The sequence below is a fragment of the Pezoporus occidentalis genome, unplaced genomic scaffold (assembly GCF_034315485.1).
Source record: "Pezoporus occidentalis ecotype Australia unplaced genomic scaffold, CSIRO_AGI_Poc_V1 ctg52, whole genome shotgun sequence".
NCBI classification, from domain to species: domain Eukaryota; kingdom Metazoa; phylum Chordata; class Aves; order Psittaciformes; family Psittacidae; genus Pezoporus; species Pezoporus occidentalis.
Window position 1 is genome coordinate 3,053,082 of NW_026915858.1, and position 17,349 is coordinate 3,070,430.

The following is a 17,349-nucleotide window of genomic DNA, read 5'->3' on the forward strand; positions in this document are numbered from 1 at the left end:
CATACAGGGAACCCAGCAGAGCCCTGTTCCTAAATTAGGTGCCTGAACTTGCACAATGTGACTACTATCGTGCACAGAATAGCACGCACTTACGTGACCAGCAAGGCAGCCTTTTTGCCATTTGAAGCAAGGAGCAGAGCGCAGGCTCCCCAGCAGGCTCGGCTCACGCAGTGGCAGAGTTTTACATTCAGCCGAAACATGTGTGAAGAACATGGATCTTCAGGAAGCGCTCTCTGGCTGTTGCCTTACATGGCCAGCTGGGAGACCTAAAAGTCATGCTCCCTCTCATGGTATTTCAGGGTCCAGGTGCTGCAGTAGGGTCAGGGAGCATCAAAGGAAGGTGCCTGCACTTACCCTTTTTTGCTAATGCCCACAGCTCCCAAAGAGCAGTGCATGTCTGGGGTAATCTTGCGGTGCTGTAAAACCACTCTTCTCCAAATGCTGGCTTGGGGAAGGAGGTCTCCTGCAGCGCCCACATTTCCTCCACTGTCTGGGTGCAAAAATCGCGTTAGAGCTGGCCCTGTCATTTTAGCTCCTACCCCCTCCAAGATTTTTCTTCCTTCCTATACAGTACGTAATGTTGATGGACCCTTTCTGACATATGCTGATAGGACCCTAATAGAGTAGGCATGAACAAGTTCAATTGTCAGTGACCTGCACATGGCCCAAGGTTAGTTATTTCAACCTTTTTGTGTCTGTCTCCCTTTCCTGCTGCCAGGGGAGAAGGTGGGGGGAAGGTGTGTGAAATTACTGTCTTTGTCATGTGCTCCAAAATACACTATTTTGGGCTCATTCTCATTGTTTTTAGCAAGTTATTCTGCAGCTTAAACTAATGGTATTTGTCTCCATGGTAGGGAGCTTTTAGTTCACTTATGGTAAGTAAGCAAGCAGAGATATATTTTGGAGTGGCAGCCCTTTAGCCTGGCCAAAGATAAGTACTATTAAGACAAAATAATCAAAAAGGGAACAACTTCTTGCCTAATATTAGGCAAGACAGAGCTGCCACAATATAGCATCCCAGTTATAAGTTTCAGATTTTGACCATATTATCCAACTTCTTCAGAGACAACAGAGATTTCACAATGTTGTTCTTGCACAGTAATTGCAGATGGAAAGTTTGGTACCTTTCAGTAAGTTAGTTATATGTTAGAAAATCTTTACCATTTAAGCACTTGGTGATTTGTTCATCAGGTAGTTACCCTCACTGTTAAAAAGTAGATTTCCTATTTCATCTGGAGGCTCCTGCAGGCTTAGTTCTGCAGGACAGGCAGGAGGATGTGGGTTCCTCCTAAACACAGCCTGCGAGACAAACCCAAGTGCAGCCATAGTGGCACCAGGAAAGCGGCACTGCTCTTGCCGTAGCTTCTCTGTCCTGTACAGAGAGCTTCTGTTATATTGTGCAAAGCGGAGCCCCTCTACAGTCCTTGCTGAGCAGGGTGACAGGTGTTTGGCTGCTCACAAACCATGATGCAGCTATTTCAGACAAGAGCTATGGAGTAACATGCTGAATAAAGGAAGGATGTATCTGTCCTCACTGAAATGACTGCTGTTGACATTTCTCCTCTTACGAAAATCACTATGTTGATGCACTCTTCCATGACACCACTTGGGCAGCTTCATTTTAGACCTTACCAAGAAGGTTTTTTTTTCCCCACAAGAAAAGGTTTTGCAAAACTGTCAAGACTTCTCTTTCTGCATTTACTCCTTCAAATAGTCCAGCAGTTCTGAAGCCTTTCATTTGTAGTGCTTAGAATAAGCAGAATGCGACAAAGCTTTCAGGGCCTAAAACATTTGTTTACACAGTACTTCTTGCTGTCATACTTTATGTCTCCCACAGGTATTTTTACTATGCCTTTTAATTCACTGCAATGCCATAACTTGAAACACAGTCCTTAGATGTCAGTGGTTCAATACTGAACAAACAAACTTGAGCGATAAGAATCAGTTTAAGTCAATTACCCTTTTAGTGAAGAAAAAGTGCACATCTGAACTGTGGACTTCTCAGCCAGAGCTCGTTACATACCTGTCAAGCAAGCATTTCTGAATAGTTTAAACATCACCAGCCAACCGGGAATATGAACTTTCACAGGTAAGTTAGGTGTCCTGTCAGCAGCATTATATCTTCTGGCTTAAAAAGATGACTGCCCCCCACATCCACAATCTCGACTACTGTACAGTTAGGACTGACATTTAGCAAACTACTTGAGCTATGCTTTAACATGTATTTAAGCTGACAGTCACTCCCACGAAATAAAAGTAGCCCTTGCAACTTGCCCACCTTTCTCTCTGCATGTCTCTCAGACATTCTTAACTCACAGGAAGCAGCAGGATAGTAAAACAAGATGGGGTTACTTTTCAGCTGCTTTGGCTTCCCAGGCAGGGATGGGAGAGGGCTGGTTCTGCAGCCACATTCACTTGCAGAGGCACCTCCCCACAGGCATGAGCACTGGTGCCAGCAGAGATGAGTGCTGTGGCTGGGGACAAGGCCAGGAAACAATGGCAACAGCTTTCGGGCATGAACACCACGAGTAGGTCGCTGGCAGGGTTCCACTCCCAACAACCCACTGTGCATTAGCACCATCTAAATAGACATCTGGCAAGCCACGCATCACCTCAAACAGAAGCATCTCCCTTCTCGATGTCATCATTAATTCTTTACTAAATGCATTTCAAGTAGAAGACAGTAAAGAGAGGCAAAATTCTGGAGGCAACAGTGCAGAGGGGCCTCAAGAGTTGTGCTTCCCATGGACAGACCTTACCAACAGCATTCCAGTGCTTTCAATGTAGTAAAGATCAGAAAATTGGGAAAATGGGATTAGAAGTAGTAAAAAAAAATATAAATCTGAATATGATCTGATCCAACTCAGTACCATGTTAGGTACTAGAAGTAAATGAAGTGATCTTGAAACTCCTAGGAGTTTCCTAGGAGAACAACAAAGGTGTAGGGCAGTCTTTCACATAATACCATTATAGGCCATGATGGTGCAGTACACATGTATATGCCCAATCTTAAGAAACACAGAAAGTGTAAGCAATTTCAAACTGTATGCAAAGAACCTACTAAACTGTGATGATAATGACATGCATGGAAATTAAAATGTGCAATCTCAAGAAATTTTGGAAACAAAGGAACTCAAATTGCTTTTCTCTGAAATAACTGGTAAAACAATCTAAAGGTAAAGGGGTGCAGGTAGCACAACTTAGAGAATATCCATGGAAGCATGTTAAAAAGATGCCTATTTTCACAATTTGTCTATGGATATCTCAAAACCTTTATTTCTGGTCAGCCAGAAAAAGATTTAAACTATTTATCCACCTTCCACATGCAGAATATGTGCCTTCTTTTGTCTGCTTACCTGCTGGTGCTGATGCTAAGCAGTTTCTCAAACATCAACCTGACAACATAGTGCATCCTATGAATTTGCAGTCCTCATTGCAGCATCAAGGATGGTGAAGCAAACTAAGTAGAGTGTGTCAGTGAAAACTAATCTTTTTGGTTGATGGACGATAAGAATGCTCCCTTAAGGACCTTGATAATTAAAGTGTTGACAAAGCCATGTTATTCTTCCCATATGAATGACTCCTCTTGTTACTTAGCCATTCCTTGTATGGCACTGTGATCCTTTACATAATTAAATGTGGTAAGATGAAGTTCACATTCCAGTAGGAAAAGAAATCATCCTAATTAACATTTCTGTTGCTCCTTCAAAAGCAACAAAAAACCAGCAATGCCCCCAAAGCTTGTGAAGACTTACAAACTGTGCTTAGCTAAAGGCACAGCATCAAAGAGCTGTAAACTCTCAAGCTGAATATAGAATCCTCACTCTTTCTAAAGAATATTAGACATATTCTGACATACGCTGCTTCACACAAGCACTGGTGATTAACTACGCTGTGCTCCTCGAGCCCTCCTTTATGGAGCACAGGGCTGTGCGCGTAGAGCGGCACAGCTGCTAAATACATATTTATGGAACAAAATCCAATCTGTCCATACACAGTACTTAACTCATCTGCTCACATAAATACTGTCCAGCTACCTTTAGGAAAGCAGGAAATATTTTACGCTTATATGCAATTTCTTCCATCAGGAAGTTACTTAAAATTATTATGCCTTTGAAAATGCAATATGCTCAGCTATGCTTTGTGTCTAGTAACCTAACATCCACCATTTGTGCATTCTAGAATTACAGTATGTAGCAGGTTTCACATTCTGGGATCAGTAGGAATTTCTCTGGCTAACAGAACATAACCTACATACAGTATTATCTGGCTTCTGCAAGGTAACGAACTGCATACTTGCATTGAGCAAGGTTCCATTTCGCACTGTGAAAAGACAGTGCGGTTTTTCTCTACTGACAGAATCTATTTTAAAGCCAGGCCAACTGCATTCTAAGATGGATCATGTTTATGTTACAAATCGGAGTTCAGCCAGCGTTCGAGTTATGATTAATCAATCAAAAGATTACAGAAAATACATTATCTATGAACATCTAATTAATGACTCATATTAATTTATTTTAAAAGGCCCTTTTTGGGGCTCAAATTGTAACACAAATTGCAGGCTGGTAAGATGTATCCCAAGTGTTCTGTCACATGGCTATCCAGCTGCCAATTCCCCAGCCCTTTAAGTACTGGTATATCTTCACACTGCGCTACACTAGTTGCTTCTCCAGGCAAAACTTCCATGATTGCTGCAGTTACTCTGTGGCAGCAGCTCATCAGAAATCCCAAGACTAAAGAATAGAATTCACACAAGCTGTTAGAAGAAAGCAAACTGCTTTTTGTGCTGACAGTTTTGCATGGTAGCTTCACAGTAAATTAAAGGAGAGGGCATATGGAACCTGGCTTTCACTGATCTCTAGCCATCAGATGGGGTAAGTCTGCATTGCACTCCAAGCACAGACTTGGCTCCCCTCCCCATGCTTGGGCATACAGCCACACTGAAGATGAGTGGACCAGAAGGTCTGGATGCATCCTGCAGTCAGCACTCGGCATCTTTCCCATTGCAGCAGTATTGCATGGCAAACACTCACCAACTCGGTCACAACAGCCTGGCCTTCCACTGGCTCTGCGGCACTGCTCCGTGGGCATCACACCTTCTGCGGCTGGCAACAGGGCCTCAGCTCAGCACCTCTTGACCTGCACCAGACATTACACCATTGAAACACTATTCTGCAGCTGGGGTGTGCTCTAAACACCACTATTGTGACTGGTAACAGCTCTGAGCCTTTATGTCCCACCGCCCCTCTGCAACACATGCGCTGCTCTGCACCACAGCCAGGAAAAGTCGCAGTGCAAAGCGTTGCTATTCACAAGAGGTCTCCCTCCAACCCTGATGGAGTGGCAGTATTAAACACCAGCCAGACTGGGTGGCAGCAAAGTCCTGTGAGGATTTGGTTTTGGAGCTTTTTGTTTGGTTTGGGGTTTCTTTAAATTGGCTGGAAGCAGAAGTGCCAAGTTGCTAACAGGCTGACTCCTGCTCTTACCTGTGCCATCACAGGGGTTCCAAAGAGTGTTTATCAATATGGTGATAGGTGCTTTATACATGTATATATAAGTACTGGCTCATCATTACTGGTAGCAGACTAGGAACAATTGCATGGGAATATTTAAAAGACAACTGTTACAGTTTCATGTGTGTTAAATAGCTGCAGGTGGGGAGTGAAACAGTGGCCAGGAACACCAACTGGATTCAACTATCCTGGAAATGAACAAATGTAAAGTTATGGCTGTTTGCTGCTGGGTTTTTTGTGGTGATCTCTCTGTTTGGATTTCTTCTTTAAACCCAAGACCCGCGACCATTTAAATATGTAGAAGTAGAGGCTGTAATGACTGCAGTCTTAAAAAAGTAAATGTCGCAACCATCCACTATGTTGTGCCAGAACCAGACCCAGAAAGTGGCCACTGTGTCTGTGACAGTTCAGTCTTTGAGAGATGATTGAATTGTATCTGCCAGTCATGAACCCAGTGGCAGGCGCCTGTTCTTAACTGGACACACTTCTCTACTTAGGTGGCTGTTCCAAGGGACTGACAGCAGACTGTGACAGGAGGACCAGGCAGCCGTATCGGGGAGAACAAGCAGATGACCAGAATGACCAGGCTTGACTCTAGTGCCTTAAAGTTCAACACCGGTTTTGGACACATCTCACTTTTGATAGTGTGGGATTTTCAGCCCCTGAACAGCACTCTGTGGGCAAGCACCTACTGTCCTTCAGTCACAGCTGAGAAAGCTGCACGCCTCTTCCTGAACAGCAGGAGTTAAAGCAGCAGCCCCAGGCAGCAATGACAAGGCACATGCCCCGTGACTTTGCTTATTCAGAGGTGGGGAAGGGGGTAGTGAAAATTCCCTCTCCTCAGCTCACATTGACAGCCAAGCACACCTCCAGCAAAGGTATGCTGCTTGCCACCAAGGGGAGGGAATGAGGCCCAACACAGTGAGTAGGCAGCATTCCCCCAACACCTCTAACTGTAATATTTACAAACATAGCAAACATAATAATAAAAATACTGGTGTTTGCCCAGTTGCCATGAATGCAATAGTCATAATCCTCCTCCTCATAAACCTCCTCCATCACAAATATTAAAAAGCTGGTGATGGTTGTGACAGACATACAAAGTGCTTCCGTTTCTGCTTCAGAGGAAACAGCCACGCTCTACAACCATTACCATCCCATGGACAACTTTTTTTTCCAGATACAAAGCCAAAACCACACGTTTTTCTTAAGCTAACTGCTCTGGCTTTTCAGACATGTTAATGCAAAGAGCTACATTTAAACTTAGCAGCAGCCTCATATTCCATTCCCTCCAATCCTGTAATTAGCAGTGTAGTAAATAAAGTAATTCTTACCTGGGAAAGGGGTCAAAAAAAAAGGCCCTGCATTTTTAGCAATCAGTGAATTCACTGTGGACAAGCTTTGGAATACTAGAACTCCTTTTGGAAAAAGAGAGCCCTGTAATGCAACCAAATAGAGATAAACATTCATATCCTTTTACATCCTTCACAAGCTTACTTGGCCTCCTTTGTCTTCCAGCATCCCAGCCAGGGGAGGGCAGGATATCACCTCTGTGGCAAGATGGCTTTGAAAGAGCCCCACCACCAACAAAAGTGAGTACAAAGCATGGCCTCTTCACAGCTGGTGGCACTTCTAACAGTCAAAATAGTAAGCCTGACTTCCAAGCTAATGGGCAAACAGCGCAAGTGGAAGAGAACTGTAACAGTCTGGAAGCTCAGTAAAAACCCCAGTGGCGAGAATGGAAGAAGCATCAGCAAAAATGATGAATGAACCTGCCATTCCAAGGAAGTGTACAGCCCATGGAAGTACCACGAGAAAATGAAAAAACCTATCATCGGTTTACTTATAATAAAGGAAAGATCAGGAGATCACAGTAAGATGTTTTATACAACATCAAGAATTTCATGTTGTTGCAGCCTTCACTGGAGCTACAGAAGCGAAAGGGGTTTGTACACTTCATGCTGACATTTCTGGAGAGAAACTGTAATACAGTTCTCAAGTTTATTTGGATTGATTAGCAACAGCACTGCAGCAGCTGCCTTGCCACTGCTCAGCACTTTGCGCACAAACAGCATGAAAGATGTGGCAGTGCTGCGACTTCACTGATATTTGTAGAACTGCATAAAATGAAACATATATTTAAGGAGGAAATGGAACTAAAAGCCAGCTCTTCTTTAAAATTGGCCAAATGAAGCTCCAATGGTCAGTAGAAAGTTTGTACAATGTACATTCACATGACTGCCAAGGAGTATAAAGCTCAAAATCTCATTAAATCAATACTCTTAAGAGTATTTACTTTAAAATCACAAGAGGCTTAAAATCATGAACATGTTTTCAGAGCATTTGCCAGTCCTCATCTGCTGAATCAAGGCACCTTTACCCCTTCCTGCATTCACACTGTGAACCAGATTCAATGGCCATGCTGCTGGGTCTCCCTCAAACATCCCTGAGATCCGCAGCGGGAAAGTTCATCTCTTTCCAGCTTCACAGGCTATCACTGCCTGTCAGGGAAGTGCTTCAGAATGAGGGTAAAATTACTGTCTTAGTCCCAGCTCCCTCCTTCAGAGAAGCTGAGGCACCGAGGGAGATTTAACAGCACATCCTCTTAGACCTCAAGGGGTTTTGACAGGGCATGAACACCGAAATTTCTTTCTGGATTACTGCATTAGGACTGGTCAAAGTTGTGTTTCAGGTTAAGTAGTAATTTTCCAGCAGACTTTAATAGCAGCTGGATCAGACACTAGCACACCTGCTAAGAGGTGTCCTAGCTCACTTCAGCTCCCAAGCAACAAATCTGACAGCAGACAGATACACTAATCAAGAACTGAGAATAAAGGAGTAACATAATTCACTCCCTCCTCCAACATTCTAGGAGCTGTGAGGAAATGAAAGCTATCTGATTCAGTTCACTGGAGTGGTAAAAAAACGCATCAGTACCTGGAGACTTTTTGAGGAAAGCCAAGTATTCTGCAGTTCAGGAATTTGAAGTGTCCATCTACAGTGTGGTGCTTTAAATTCTCTTGTAAAAATAATCCTGAAAATCCACATCAGAATCTTCAACAAAAGCCATGTCAACACTTCTCATGGAATTACCAGGAATTTGGATGCAGCAGCAGGATTCACTTGTGGGAGACACTGACACAAACGAAGGAGGCAGAGCAGGCAGTATGATGCCTAAAATGCCATGAAAAGCTGCTGATCTGACATCTGAACGCCTAAAATCTTCTCTTAGCCTTAGCTGACTGCTGACTCCTGTCTTAAAGCATCTTCCCCTTATGTTTATCTGAAGAGACAAGGTGACATTCAGTTAAGTATCATGTACACTTTTAAATTAAGGTTTGAATCTCTTGCTTTAATGCTTCACATCATACATGTATAGATGGTATTAGAACTATGAATCAGAACTTTTAGTTCTTTAAGTGCCCTGAGATGCAAAGAACAATATTTGAAAGAAAGCAAAAGTTAAAAATAGAAGTGCTTACATTTATTTCCTAAATAGAGTGCACAAACAGGGTCATGTTTTTATAAGTAGCAAACTTCTTGACTAACGAGATTGATCTGGCACCCCTTGAGTAAACTTGTCAGATCAGGTATTGATAATAAAATCTGATCTTATCAGCCTTAGAGAAACACTGTATATATTTGCTCTGTAATCGTATTCTAAAGAAAGCCATCTACTAGGTTACAGGTGGTTTATGGAAGCCAAAAATATAACAGCAGCTAGCTACTGCAAATTCATTCATTATAAACACCTGATTAAGTAATGGGGACCTTCTACAGTATTTAGCAAAGCATGAACAAGATCTCACAAGTAGTAATTTCCTGAACTAAAGCAGCTGACAAGATTGAGACAGCAGCTGAAAATGCAGGAGCTGGAGCACCCGTTGTACCAATGCACCTCTACAGAACAGTTTGCCAAATAAGCCTTTTAGGCCATACAGTGCAGCTTGTTATCTTCTACTTCCTGTACCACTCGCACCCTCATCTACAGAAAGGGTTGTAATGGGAACAAAATGAGTCCACCAACCCCAGAGAACTGACACCTTTTCAGATCTCACCTTTACATTCCACTGCTGAACCTCAACCTACATTTCCAACTGATGGCCAGATTGAAAGGGGTGAAGTTGTTCACTTCCTGGGAAGGGGCCATTTGGCAAGAACCTTGCCTTAAATGCAACAAAAATAAAAATATGTAGTTTTTCATTTAGACAAACAATGCAACATGCAGCACTCACAGCCCATTGGAGAACTCTGAGTTACATCTCCACACCTGTACTGTGGAGCTGGAAGAGGGGAAAAGAGCACAGACCAAGTATACAACAGAATAAAGTAAGAACAAAACATCCAATGGAAGGTGCACTCCCACATCCAAAAAAATAATTGATCTTTTTTATAAACATCTTGAGTAAGGAAAAAAACATCCCAACCATTACAGGCACACACCCAGTGCTGTTTTATCTGTTAGACTGAAGTCATTCTCAAGTCAAAATTGCACTAACATCTATGTGTGCACACAGAGCTGACACAGAGTTTTAACGTCTTTGAAAGTCCTGTAAAAAGGAGGATGTTTAATTTTCATGTATCTCAATATTCTGCCAGACTCCGGGAACACCAGCGCCAACATAAAAGCCTGTAGAAACCCTGCATTTAAGTAATGATTCCATCAGCTCCCAAGAGGTGTTTCCCCCCACCACAACCTTTTTAAAGCACCTTGTTAACTAACCCTACAACAGGTTCACAATCTAATGAATTCTTTCTCCTTCTCACACTCATAAACACTCAAAGTTAAGTCTTTAATCCCAATCATGCATTAGATTAATGAAAGCTCCTTGAAAATTGTTCTCAGTTACATTTCTTATACTCTGATAAGGTAGCCTAAGGTAGAGGCTACAGCCTATGTTTCCATTTAATGCAATGCAAATATTAAGGATACCTGTTTTTTTTTAAGAGACCTGTGTTTGCCATAACTCTACTTCATAAATCTTCCAGCTCCTCTCTAAAGAATCGGCCTACCTCCTTTGAATCCCACACCACTCTGGCTTCTTTTGTTATATGGAAGTAATTCTGCATGCACAGAAATTTCTCCAAGTAGTGCAGCAACCTTTCCAGTCTCTTAACTAAATTGTTTGATTGGCTATTTGTAGACAGCAGTGCTAAAGCCTCATAAAACAAATGATTAATGGCTTGTAACCCCAGTCTGTACTCCAGAGAAAGTTTTCATCGTAAAATAATAAAGTCATCAACTACCTGAACTATTTTTAAAGCATCTGCTGTATTAGGAAGGCAGAGATAAACTCCCTATTTCACCTTAGCAATTCATACCATACTTTAGTTGAAAATGACATTAGGCTTATTATTAGCTTATTATTAATTGTGGGGTTAAAACAGTACACTGATGAAGCATGCAATTAATAGATATTCTGGTTTTGCCATCTAGATGAAAACCACCACATAACTAAAGATGCAGTTAACGCATAAGGAATTGTTTAACACATCTCGTGGCCTTCTCCTGAGTGGTTACGAATGACTAACATAGATGGTATAGAGCTTCTAAAGGCAGAGCTACTAGCACCATTCGTTATTAATGTTGTCCAATACTTTCCAGGCAAAAATTCCTCTTCCTGGAACAACTCAACAGTTCAGGCTTTAAAAGAGACTTATTTACAACCTTCTCCAATTCCATTTTGGCAGAACCTAGAGAAGACCCCCACATGCAGCTAAGGGGGACTGCTGGAGGGAAATGGAAGGGGAGAAGGCTGATTTGACAGGGAGATGGGGGTAGAAAAGACCATGACTTAAGAACGAAGATGAGGTCACCCTGTCTTTCCCTACTCCTTTCACTTATTTCATGCTCCATCTATAAGGAAGCACCACCCTGGAGTGAGAACATTCCCTGTTAGCCCGCTCAGGAGCTCCAGGCAGAGGCCACACCAATACTATGGCAGCAGAGCAGAAACCAAGCCCTGCTTTGCAGTCATCATGGCAGCTGCAGGCCAGGAGGGATAACTACCAGCTCACATGTGCTGTCCTGGCTCAAGGCTATCTTCAGCCATAGTGGTATTAATAGAACAAACAAACATTGAGGCTTACTGCACTGGCTTATTGGTTCTGCCTTTAGCAGGACACTACACAAATGATGTGTGAAAGCAGGATAAACCTACTTCTATTCCATTTGCAGTGTATCTTAATTGGAAAACTGGCACCTGCAGAAGCCCTACAATCAAATGATGGGACTTTGTAGAGGGACTGCACAGGCTTTGCCATGACAGGGCTGTGACAACTGAGGGCACAAGAATTATTTCTCCAGTAACCGAGAACATGTACTGCTGTTCCTGTATGGAATACCCTCCTGAACTAATTAATGAAGTTATTTCTTTTTTTGGCTCTTGAAACTCCTTTAAAAAGGCTAAATCCACTTTTTCATGGCATGCTCAGGTAAATTAGCCAAAGACTTAAAGGCGTTCTATGAAACCCAATCACAGTTACTAGGTAAACTTGCCCCTTTTGAAAAAGCAAGACCCTCAAATGCCTCTCACTATTCCCCTCAGACTCCAGACATCACTTGCATTTTAAGAAGCAGAAACTACCTGAAAGGGTATACTGCAGTTCATCCTCTTGAATAAGCAAGAGTCTAAGAAAAATGCTCAAATGCTCACACAAGAAGTGAGTATGGGTTGAGTTGTTTTTTTTTCACCTGACCTATGGTAGCACCCTCACCTCAAAATAAACTGCACTAGAACCTTCACAGGAGTAATAGCAGCACTGAAGCAGACTTCATAATGAAGGGAAAGGTTTAGGGAGAGTACTCCCCCTGATCTCTGGGCTGCTGGCCTGGCTTGGGAAGGGAAAGGGTTGGGAGGAAGAAAAAAAAACCATCAGTATCCATCAGTAAATTATTCAGAAGAAGTGAACCAGAGCTGCTTACAAAGCATTCTTAATTTTTAATCATCTCTGACATCTTGTACCCTTGTTAGTACCACTTGGCAATAAATGCACTGCAAAAAGTCTTTCATGCATTCTAAAATTGTCGGTCTTTCCTGGGCAGTATCCATTTCATTATTCACAGAGCTAAATTCTTGCCACGGCTTTTCAATATTGTTTATGAAAGTAACGGTATTACCTGATAGTTCCATGAATTTTTCCTTCACAATTGACCTTTTTTTCTGGAGATGAACTAAGATTTGTCTTACCCAGAGTGTCAACTGACAACTGAAAGTAACAAACTTCTAAAGAAATTGCCCTTGGTAAAAAACGCTGGCATAAACCCAATGAGTAATTATTCCAGACAGATTCTCACTATGACAAGCAAAGATGAAGATCCCTCTCAGTGTATGATGCCACATGTGAAGGGATGCACTAATTACTTTAGTAATTGCACACTGCTCAAAACCCTTTGCTTGCACTCAAGGTAACCGCACCGTTAGGCAGCGGTGCACCTACTGCTTTGTCAGTCTGGTTCTGCTAAAGCCATACTCACTGAACTACGTGCTACTGATTTCAGGAAAATAAACCAACAAGCCAACTAAGCTGTACAAGCCAAGCTTTGACCTTATTCATACAAATAAAATTTTCAAGACTAATAAGGCACCCTGCTTCCAAATGCAAAAATGTGGAAGAGTGCCGGAGAGGAGATATTCCAAGCACTGAACTGATTTGCCAAAGTGCAAGTACCAAAAAGAAAGCAAAGAGGATTTCAATTTTTACAGGCTACATGTTTCAGGAACAAATTTTCCTTTATAATGACTTTTTACTGTATTTTTGGCATTGAAAAGAGCGTTCTTCTGAGGAACCGTTCCAACAATGTGAATCAGCTGATGAACAAGGACGTGTCTCAAGTCCCCTGACATGGATGGGAAGTGGGAGGGTGGGAGACATCCATTTAGAAATTATTTTTGTAAGTCATTAAAGGATAAGACATTCTAAAACATTCAGTTAAGAACACACTCAACTACTTTAAAAGCCCCAAAGCAGCCTTTATCATTTCAGATTCGTGGTACGATGTGCAGATTAATTTTGACATTATCCGTTCAGACTATTGCACACATTTTATTGTTGCCATTTAAAGGATTCTAATAGGATAACACCATTGACAGCTTAACCTTTATTAATCTATTGATACAAGATGATTCTTTTAGTGTCAGATGAAGACATTACAAAAGTTATATAACTATTAATAGAGTACAGGTAAACTATTTAAAAGAACATTCTTTTTATAATATTGGTCTTTTCTTTACAATTAGAGACCAGGAAAATGAGGAGGTTTTGTCATAATATTTTACTAAATTCACGTTTAAATAGTATCTGAGGCACTTTTCAGAGATTATTAAAAGCTATGAACAATTAGCTCGCTCAGAGGTAAAGCTGAAGAATAAGCCTACAGTATTAATTGTTACTTACTGTAGTATTGCTGCTATTTCCTTCTAAAATCCAGGTACCCAGAAGCTTGGAGTTTGTGATACTGAAGTTGGCTCCAAGCTTTCTGTCTGTCTGCAGTAATAATTATGCCTCTCTGATATTTTTCACATACAAAAGACTGTTTAAATATGAATTAAGCCTCACAACATAACTGTAAGGTAGGAAGTACCATTACCCTTTACACAGACTAGAAACAGATTGTGGCTTGTGGAAAGGAAGAGGACTTGCAGAAAGAAAAAGGAAGTATGAGGTGGACAGCTTCATGGGCTCAGTTTCATTCCACATTTGATCATAATACAGCATCTCTGGAGTTGTTCCAGCACACTGTATTATTTTGATAGTTTTAACTACAATCACAGTCACAAAGTAATTTAAGGTCTGATATTATTCAGAAAGACCAACCACCTCTGTTCCCAACCACAAGACCTAAACAGGGAGTAGATAGATTTTCAAACAGGAGATCTGTTACTCAGTTGTTCTCACCACTCAGTATAAAACCTTCACAGACTTTACACAAAAATCACGTCATATTTCTGCACCTGGACTTGCCAAAAGACATTAAAATACCAGAAGTCAAATTTTGTTCTACATATATCCATGTATCTATACAAGATAGAAATTCTTGCTCCTGCTTTCAAAACCTGCCTGAGGACAAGAGAGTTTTGCAGCTTCCACATTTTGCCCTACATATAGCTGCTCAGGTGGAGTATTTGTGCAAAAAATACAAATAAATAAAAGTACACTGCTGTGACTAAGAGCTCTGCAATGCATTCATGGTCCCAAGGCAAGAGCACAGGGCACATTTGAAATTCTAAGTTCCTTGATCAAAAATTAAAACAATCAGACAAGCTATTGGGATTGATGGAAGAAAGCTGTTTTCAGTGGGAATGTGTTTCTTGTTCCTTCTGGCAAACAGACCATCAAAGGAAAACTTTCGCCCACAAGTGTCACAATTATTCAGTATCATATCCCAAAATGGGTCCCAGCCATTTCTCCACCTCTGCCACAGACAAATTTTTTCTCAGTGCATAATCTTCAACCTGCAAAGGAACCACAAAACATGATGAAGATCCAGAAACTTCAACTTTTACCATTTACAAAATTTTTTGGGACATCTGCTCACAAGGGTGGTTTTGAATGCTATAATTCTACACAACGGACAGTACAAGTTACCTGATCTTTACATATCTTGCCAACAGCAAAGTATTTGGATTGGGGATTGGAAAAGTAGAGTCCAGAAACTGCAGAAGCAGGAATCATTGCTAGTGATTCAGTCAAACCAATTCCTGGAGAACAGAATGACAATTTTCTTATTCTCTGAATTGATAAGAAGCATAAATTCAGTCTTTTTTGTTAGGCAGCTTCAAGCTGCTCAGAACCCAAGCAGCATTCAACGAACCTAAACCCAAAACCATTTTCAACACATAGCTTTAAATATATTGCAGATTTTCATTACAGTATTGCTACAGAGTAACTGTACAGTATCTTAGATATTTGGGCAAATGAAATGGGTCACTACAGGTTTTGAAACACAGGTAGATATTTTTGGAATTGTGGAAATCGTAGTCAAATTTTGACATGTAATATCAAAGGAAAACAAATGGAATACATTCCTTTTTTAAGAGTTACCATCTCAAGGTTTCTGTGGACCAGGAAATACACTGCTGAATTGGCTTGTTTTCCTGCTTATATCTGGAAAGCCGCCTTGCAACCATAAGGATGCTAGATTTTTTCTCTGTGCAGCAGAACCCCTTTTGCATGCAATCTGGTAATTACGGACATAACTCCTTCACCAAAAGCACTAGCACTATTTTGCAAATTCCCCTTGAATGAGGCAAAATAAAAACAGTAATGAAAAGGGGAAGACAGCAACTCCTGGAACCGCTTCAGTTCAGGTTGCTTATGTACTTTGCACCACCCCAATTCGCTGTTTGTTGGCATTTCAATCTTTCATTTGCATAAAAGCAGTTTAAGAATCTTAGTAAAGCAGGCAGAGGTACCTGTTGTTCCCTCAATGTTTGCAAGTTTCCACATGGTGAGTTTTTCTGTATGGTCAGGCTGGCTTGGATATCCAGGGGCAGGGCGAATTCCCTCATATTTAATTCTGCGTAGGTCAGAGAGATCCAGCTGCTCAGCACTACAGTATGCCCAGAATTCCCTTCTTACCCTTTCATGGAGCTCCTCAGCAAATGCCTTGGAATAGAATGCAAAGATTTTTTTTAGTTTAATTTCTGCAGATGGATGCAATAGCTGTTTGATGAAGACAAACAATGACAGAGACTTTCTCACCATTCCTGTTTTAATTTTAAGGGAACTCTTATCATAGGTGAGAAATCTGATAGCATTAAAATTCACATACAATACGTATTTTGCTTATTCAAGCATTTAAATGTTTTCTCTTTTGTCAGGATACTGTTTTTTTATTGTTCTGCTTTAAAATCCTACATACTCAAAAAGGTAAATACATGGACAAGTAACCACAAAAGATGGAGTTCGTTATCATATGGTAGCAATGCATCTTTATAGCACTGAAGTCATTATGTCCTGACTGCCTGGGTATCTTGTCCAGATGTAGCTATGGAAGACCACATCCTTCTTGTGTCCATGCTAGCATCAGATATAAGTAGGTGCCCCTGCTCTTTTTAGCAGAGGACTTTTCCTCCAGCTGAAAGTGGGTAACAGCATATCTTAACTGCTCTTACAGGTCACACTATTTTGCCAGTGATGGTTGCCCTCAGGAGAAATTTCCACTTCAGTAAATAACTTCAGATGGCATCTAATAATAATTTCTGTAACTCTTATAGGTTGAACCACACAACTAGAGCTAACCCCATTTGCACTTCACTAAAGCTACTGTAAGTTTTAACACGGTTACTTAGGTGTAAGCATGGGGACAAGCAGAAGAGGATAAAGGGGTATGAGGAAAGGGACATCACTCTCTAAACCACTCCAGTTAGAGCTTTAAGAGCACGGCTAAGCTTAAGACATGTTAAAAGACTTGCACCCTGGATACATCTGCATGGTCACCGTTACAAGCAGAAGGCATGTCTGTAATTCAAGAACATAGTCAGTGGGTCATATGTGGGTCCAAACACTCATGTGGATAAAATAAGATAGAAAGATTTAAAGGTAGGTTTTAAACAGTCTTGTTTTAAAATCTACTAATCTCTATACATCGTCAAAACCCTCCTAAAGAGCTCAAAGATGCTTCTACAGCTGGAAGATATGGACAGCAGAGTTCCTCTGGCTCAGAAGAGGACTGTCCTGAGACAGTTTCAGCAGAACCAGTTCACTTTCAGATTTAATGCAGAGCATACACCACAGGCAACAGTCTAAGTTTATGCTAAAACTTGGAACAGCAAACTGTCACGCAAATCTAGTGCGGTTAGAAAATTTGCCAGGAAACACATGATAAAACCTC

The 17,349-nt window shown here is 41.3% G+C and overlaps 1 protein-coding gene across 4 annotated transcripts in view; it reads right to left on the reverse strand.

Annotated features, from left to right (window-relative positions):
* Positions 1–13,462: 13,462 nt before the first annotated feature.
* The window catches only part of MTR (5-methyltetrahydrofolate-homocysteine methyltransferase), a 58,828-nt gene continuing 54,941 nt past the window's right edge, over positions 13,463–17,349 (reverse strand). For all 4 annotated transcript variants that reach the window (XM_062637385.1, XM_062637389.1, XM_062637386.1 and 1 more), the window contains 3 exons: positions 15,929–16,121; positions 15,102–15,214; positions 13,463–14,968 (listed from right to left, as the gene is read on the reverse strand). In XM_062637385.1, coding sequence (XP_062493369.1) covers positions 14,882–14,968; positions 15,102–15,214; positions 15,929–16,121 — 393 coding nt within the window. In that variant the 3' untranslated portion in view covers positions 13,463–14,881. The remainder of the gene's footprint in view (positions 14,969–15,101; positions 15,215–15,928; positions 16,122–17,349) is intronic.